The sequence below is a fragment of the Montipora foliosa genome, chromosome 4, assembly GCF_036669935.1.
Source record: "Montipora foliosa isolate CH-2021 chromosome 4, ASM3666993v2, whole genome shotgun sequence".
Taxonomy (NCBI): Eukaryota; Metazoa; Cnidaria; class Anthozoa; order Scleractinia; family Acroporidae; genus Montipora; species Montipora foliosa.
In genome coordinates, this window is record NC_090872.1 from 42,976,993 (window position 1) to 42,984,492 (window position 7,500).

Consider the following 7,500-nt stretch of genomic DNA (forward strand, 5'->3'; position numbering starts at 1 on the left):
TTCATACTTAACCCCATTACTCTCATTGCTCAATACATGGTATCTATTCTTGACAGCGACTGTGTATTTTCACTGTAGATCAGGGTCAGTGGAAAACTTCCAGTCATATTTCAAATTCTTGGCTACCTCAGACACTGTAGGACTGAGCTTGATTTTAGCACAGACTATCCGATGGTCAGATCCCACTGTGCTGAATGTGTTGTAAGCTTCAACATTCTGGACACTGTTCCTCCACTTTCGGTGCACTAATATGTAATCGAATTGCTGCAGTGAGCCTGTCCTTCCTGTGAAGGTCCACAGTTTTCCTGGTCGTTTCTGAAACCAAAGGTTATCAGACTGTGCTCTGATAATACTTCAACTAGGTACTTTCCATAATTCTGTTAGTTACATCATGATATGTGAATGGAACTTCATCTGGCCTTAATCTTGCATTGAAATCTCCAATACAAGCAAGAAAATTTTGCGCTGGGACATCCTGGAGGGTATTACTCAGGTCGTCATAAAATCCCTCGGCTTCAACTTCATCTGCACAGTTGGTAGGCGGGTAAACAGCAATCACAGTACGCTTAGGATTGCCATCAAATTCAGCCATTATGATTCTTTTGCTAATTCGCTTGGCTTTCAGTAGAGCTTTCAGAGGAGGTAACCAAATAGCTGGAACCGACCTTTCTAAACTCAAAGGGGTCATCATGAATGATACGATGTTCTTGCACTCTAAGTATTTCTGTGCCTTGGTGTTGAGCGCATTGCTCTAGTTTCAACACTCTGTCTTCATCTCGTAAGGTGTTTGCATTGTATGTTGCAATGAATAGAATTTTCTTACAACGCAGAAGGGCCTGCAAACATCTGCTGTTCTCAGACGTTTTCCCCCATGAAACATGGTTTACAGATACGTTGTCATTCTGATGATCTGAAGATCGCCTAGCCTCAGTATTGCTGGCAGAGTTCCTGCTCATTCCTGGAGCTGGCCTAGCCACTGCCCATTCTTGCACTGCAAGTCTGCTATTTGAGTCGGTGAGGCGCTCACAGCAAAAAGGATATTAGATTGAATTTGATTTACTGCATGACAATTTCTTGGCCACGTGCTATGTAGAAAGAAATAGCAAAAGTTAAGTTGGTAGTGAATTCATAATTTTGACACAGCGGGTTGGAAGACATCCTAATCTTCGCATCTCATACAACAGAACATGTAATTTATTCATTTAAATACAACTAAATTAGCATACTTTCTAGCATACGGAATGGAACATTGAAGCGCAATTGAGTAGGTTGTATACAAAACGTGTTTCCACGCTTTTCGACGAAGCCGATTAAACATGTTAAAATGCTTTCTGTCGAGGAAGACTGAAAAGCAGTTAAGCAAACGGATGAAAAAAAGCACTTGTTCGCTCGTATTTTAGAGCAAAACAAACAAATCAAGTATTTCTTTATGTCCAAAAGAGTACAGATAATTCCACGTAAGAATCAAAATTAAAGTTTCATTCCTGAACAAAGGAAAAAACGATTAAACCTTTTTTTTAAAATACTCAACCGTAAAAATAACAAACGGTTCAGTGCCCAAGGAAAGAATTTGTGCAGTAACTTCTTCCACCAAGTTTGAGCTAGTACAGTACTGGCATTCTGTTTGTTGTTGTAAAGGTGTTGGGACATATTCAAATTGATAGTTTGGTAAACAGGCATTAAAATCTAGCCTGGATGAATTTTTGTTCCAGTGATTCTGATTACACTGAATTGATAGTCAAGCTCATCTAATGGATGGACTTACAAGCTCATCTAATGGATTCCATTAGAGACTTTTTAAACATGGAAAAACTGCAGGGTGAAAAATATTTGCATCTTAATTTTTTGCATACTTAAGTTTCTATCGGGCTTTAATTTTGGTTTGGTATTCTAGCAAAACAGTTCTAAATCATAAAGACTATAAACTTTATCAAAGTACTTTTTGGTCGTCAAGTTACTGTTGAGCATGTTATTAAACTGTCCATGAGCTCTAATAATATTGACATTCCCGTACGGAAGTTCACTTAGTATATAATTTTTGGTACAACAAACACACTTTTCACTTACACCCATCCTTATTATCTAAACAAAACAACTAACAATCTCTACAACAACATGAATACTTAGCTTTGACTTCCGTTCTGTAAATGGTGCAAGTCTGTGATATTTTTAATCTTGATGGCTCGAGACGTACCTCTTTGTGAAGGTACACAAACAAATCCTTGTACCAGCAATGCTGATAGTGCAACTGCTCCTTGAACCTATTAGCTTCAAATAAGACCTTCTGCACTCTTGGCGTTAAATGGTCAAAAATTATAACAGCAGAAAGGGAAGCATCTTCAGATAAATGAACAGCAGACAGGTCAACTCTACTTTCATTTCTTTTTTGATTAATAACATTATCGCTTGACGACCGCCCAATGAATAGACAAATGATTGGCCTTGGACCACCATTGCCGCTGTATCTTGTTGGGACTTGATGTGATGTGTCGATGTCTTGGATTGATACAGTGGATTCCATTGCCTTAAATAAATGTTTGCATAGCAAAGTCCTGGAAACTCTATTAAGTTAAACAGCAAGCTCTTCAAGCTTGGCACTTAAGCATTTAAGTTCTTTGCCAGCAGAGACCCTAAATCACTCAAAATCATCATATTCTTTACTCATAAATTGTAGTCTTTGCTGCACTATTTCATCTTTCGTTGCTGCAGGTTCTTTGATTGCTCCAGTAGCATCTCCTTCATCTTAGCAATCTCATCTGCCATGACAGACAGTTGATCCCTAAGACTGCTGTTCTCTCTCTTAAGGCTTGCAATAGACTCAGGCATTCTTGGTTTTCTCAGAAACCAAGTAAAGAAAACGATTGAGAAAGAAAGAAACGAAAATATTATTAAAACTTGACTAGGATTAGCGGAACTCGTGAGGTAATGTCCGTCTTGGCCAACTCACTGCTGGCCAACAGCAATCTCATCCGCCATCTCGTCCACATCTCCACAAAAAGAACACACTGGGGAAGGAGAAATGGCAGGCTTGTGGAGAAATATTATTCAGAACCTTCTACTGAAATTCATGTAATTCCATATGAGAAGTGACACGATAAAGCAGGCCATATATATTTTTTCAAATCAAAGATGTCACCCAGGAATTGATGGTTAAAACTTAACTGAGCAGTCGGCCGCGTGATTACTCTACTCCCGAAGTTCTTTGTTAATAGTCACAACAGACTTGATTTGAACTATTCGGTTGTTTAAAATTAGTTTGCACTGATCCTGTAAAACTAAGGTTTCATTGTAAATAGGACAAGCAGATGTTTTGAGTTTTTCGCGCCTTTCCAAAGGAAGGGCGTCAATCACAGACATAAGTCTAAAAGTGTCTAGTGGTATTCAGCTCTCCTAACTTACTTTTAATAATAAAATCATTATTTTCATCTACTAAGTCCCCTTATTCCTTTGGCTCTGATGTGGTGAACTTGCTGAAATTCAATGTGGCGTGCACCCTCGATATTTGTTTTGACTCAAAAATCCTTCGATGTCTTAGTAAAATGTTTGCTATCCAATAGTTTAGTTTGATGCTGAGACTCTTCGTTTTTCCTGTTGTTGCTTATTTTCAAACTTATTGAAGAAAAGGCAAGGAAAGTCCGGACAGCTTACATCCTAACTGGCTCCGCTTTAATAAGCTGAAGTTTACGGTGAAGTTTACAAGACATTGAAATTTCGAAAATTGTTGTGAAGAGCAGCAACTCCTTGCCAAACGAAACATGATTTTAACAGATAAGCAATGGGAATACTTTCCGTCACAACAATTTTTGTTCTTGCAATTAAATGGCAAACTTTTAAAGTAATTGTAGTAAAAACCATTCATCTTTTGTTCAATGTTTACTGCTGACGGGTCTTTCAGAAAGCTATTTGTATGGTGTTTGTCTGTTGCCAGTGAGATGCTATCATTATCAGTGATCTTAAAGGTAATACTATTGACAACTTGTTGTCAAGGATTGTAGTTTGCAATAATTATGACTGATTGAAGCCAAGAATAAAACAACTGAAACTGTTCTCAATTTTATGAGATTTGCAGTTGATTCATGTCTTATGCTTTCGCTCTGTCAAGATTTCTCAATGAAAAGTAAAGTCGATTTTGCCGAGATTTTTCGATGTTATGCACTTGATTGAATGGTGGCTATGGTTGCGCAGCAAAAAAGTGAAAAAATTATAATCACAATAAAGACGACTTTACTGGAATTCTGCCTTGAGTCTTGGAATTGACATTAGTGTATCTCTTTAGGCTTGGCTAAATATATATATTAATGTCTGCAAAATAGTGCAGCCAGACTTGTCACTACAAATTAAAAAACAGGATAATTTTATCCCTGTATTATGCAAACTCCACTGGCTTCCTTTTGAATCTAGAATGGGACCTGGCAGAACAGGCCAAAGATCTCATTGCTGCTGACGACTTATGATTAAAGGGCTTGACATGGTTATTTGTGAAAGCTTTTTATCCTCAAAAAAAAAAAAAAAGGGAAACCACATGCTAAGTTCACTACACACTATGTCACCGGGTTGTAAAAGTGAGTGAGTGAGTTAGTGTACGTGTAAGTCCGTGGTGGCCATTAATTACCCCACAGCACGTGCATAAATCCTGAAAATAAACAGGTCTGTTGGAAGGGTGCTTGAATTTCAAAAAATGAGCCTCAAAATCAGCAAGAGCACGACACTGATGGATAACATAGCAGCTTCAATATTTCCAAAACGATGGAATAAACCTCGTCTAGGAGAGTGAATTTACAATGGTCAACCTCAAGCGTTACATGATTGTGATCTTTGTGTTGAATTCACACATTTCTTGTTGAACTTTATAACACTTAAAAGAAAAACAAAAACCCAGTCCCTTGCCATCATTTTGTCACACATGTCCTTTGTTTCTTGAGTTGGTAGTAACACACAACATACAGTGGAAGTTGATTATAGGCGGCCGCTGAAATCAATGTCTCTTTTGATTTTGCAATTTATTTGTGCAGCCAAAAGATAAACTGAAAGTAGCAAAAAATGTCTGAAAATGTTTTTCGTTGATGGTAACTTTTTGTATTGAGGGCACAAATTTATGTTGTTTTCATGTAGCAAATTTTGTTGCTGATGGCCATTTTTCAAATTCTTGATTGACACTTCCCAAAAACTTCCTTGTGCTCTACCTAAAAACTGTGTCTCATTTTATTTAACCTTTGCATCAATATTTGTTCTGCATAAAGCAGGAAAGCAAAATCTGTACCTTGCTTCCTTCGCATTTTTCAGCGTTAAAATAGAATTTTCGGTGCTATGTTTTTGAGAGCAAGTCGTACATTTTGAGGTCTCCCATCCAGATACTAACCCCACTGGACAGAGTTTAACTTCAGTGAACTTTTTTTGTCTTGGAGAGCTGTCAGACGCATAGAGTACAGGCTTAAACTTGTCATGAAAAAGAAGTTGAAGCAAACTTCATGTCTGCCTTTATGCCAAGATCTCTTGATTCCCTTCTATTTTCTTTAATCTTTCTGGGTTTAGTATTATTTTTACTAGTAACTACATGTCTTTTCGGGGGGCTATTTACCTAAGGCATCTATCATAGCACTATAATGATTTACGATACCAAACAATGGTGTGTACTATTGGAGCTACATATTTTGCAAAAACAACTTGAATCTCCAGGAAAACAAAACGCAGCTCAGTTGACAGTTGTGGAATAAAGCATTGTGTCAAGTTACTGCACTACCACACATACTCAATGCGTGCCTATTATTTAGTAGTAATATTATTATTGTTGTTATTTATGGGGAGCCTATACAGTGTACCACACCACTCTTAGGGCGCTTTCCTTTTGTCAGAACTGGCCGGCCAGACCAGTCATTTTGAAAAGAAAATTGAACAATTTGAAGAAGCACTCGCATGATAATCCCTCGTATTCTTCTGGAGGATAATTTATTATCCTCGAAGTGTGTTAATTTGAAAGCGTTGTAGAGTTAGTCCTACCAAATACCCGGTCTGGCCGGTCAGTTCTGTCAAATAGAAAGCGCCCTTAGTTAAACAAACTTGAGGAATTCCATATTAAATCTGTTAGGTTTATTCATGAACCAAGTGAACCAAACAACAGTGACCAAAGTTCTCTAAATATCTAATTGGCACCGTTTATCATATATATACAGGTCCACATCAACCTTGGCTGCCAGAATGCAAACCTGTGTAACCAATTAAGTTTGACTTTTAGTTTGAAATACTGTACATGTAGGTGCATTTTTTTATTGTTTACCTTCAAAGAAGTCACGAAGAAATAGTTCCTTCAATTAACATGGAAACCTCCTGGCTCTTGACCTCCTGTAATAATAGCAATGACAATAACAATAAATTTAAAAAGTAACAAAAACTCTAGGCTTAATTTGTGTATGCTGAAGCATGATGTAGATTAGCCTATTAACTCTTCAATGAGAAAATGCTACTTCTATGATAAATTGTGTGAAGAAATGTTTTTTGTATCCATGCTTACAGGTGTGGCCTTTAGCTGGTCCTTTAGTTGGTGGAACAGAGGTTCAAATAGATGGTCATGACCTAGGAAAAGAGTTTGCTGACATAAGTAACTCAGTCACCGTGGCAGATCATCCTTGCTATTCTATTCACAACAAATATAAACCCTCTAAAAGGTAAGATTGCCTCAGAGGCTGCACTCCATTCTTCTGTGTTGACTTGTCCACTTTTTGGGAAAACTAAAAAAAAATTTTTAATGCCAACTTTGCATTTTTTTGTGTGCAAAATCCAAAAAAGGATTTGCAAGGTTCATATTTGCTATCTAGTATCAGGACGTCACATCTAGTTGAGCCTATTGAGGAAAGGGTTTTATACTGCAGGAGCTGGTGATAATTCAAGTTTTGGTGCTTGCCAGTAGGCTGAAAGCAAAAGGGAACAAGTACTCAAATACTGTACGTTAAGTCACAGAACCAGGCAATAAGACATCTATATTTTGTTTTTGGGACAACCTTAAATAATTTTGAATGGTAGATCTATGTCAGCATTTTAAGGAAGCAGAAAGGGGTCATTCATTTGTAATTTGTTGTTTGTAGCACTCAATCCAAATCCTGTGAAAAAATTTTGTTAATTGCAGTTTCATGCAACAGAAAATAATAATTGTTGCTGCCAGCAACACTATTCTCGACTTTCCTTGTGGGGCCTGGGCTCTATATAAGTGCGTTCAACACTCGATCTGTTGAAATTTGACTTCTGTTCGTTCGGTGGGAATGATTTTGAAGATGCAGTATAATAAGATCACCAGCGGTAGTTGTTGAATTGTGCATGCACAGCCCTCATGGTCCTATGTTCCTGCAATCTGTTCATCGAGCCCTTGAGAGTTCAATAGTCGATCAGTGAGTAAGTTTTTATTGCTCTTTTTGCCCTGATCTATCATGTCCAATGCAATTCTATCAATCGCTGGAACTATTCATCAAGGTCACGAGTGATTTAGTGACATTTCCATGGGAAGACAAT

At 37.6% G+C, this 7,500-nt stretch overlaps 2 protein-coding genes across 2 annotated transcripts in view; one reads left to right on the forward strand and one right to left on the reverse strand.

Annotated features, from left to right (window-relative positions):
- Positions 1-69: 69 nt before the first annotated feature.
- Positions 70-592, reverse strand: LOC138001364 (craniofacial development protein 2-like). The gene is made up of 2 exons (XM_068848009.1): positions 389-592; positions 70-315 (listed from the first exon to the last, which is right to left on the reverse strand). Exons 1-2 carry the CDS (start codon positions 590-592, stop codon positions 70-72), a joined length of 450 nt encoding a protein of 149 aa, XP_068704110.1.
- Positions 593-2,925: 2,333 nt separating this feature from the next.
- LOC138001365 (plexin-B1-like) overlaps positions 2,926-7,500 on the forward strand; it is a 62,508-nt gene continuing 57,933 nt past the window's right edge. Inside the window, exons 1-2 of the mRNA XM_068848010.1 lie at positions 2,926-3,069; positions 6,511-6,662. Coding sequence (XP_068704111.1) covers positions 2,926-3,069; positions 6,511-6,662 — 296 coding nt within the window. The remainder of the gene's footprint in view (positions 3,070-6,510; positions 6,663-7,500) is intronic.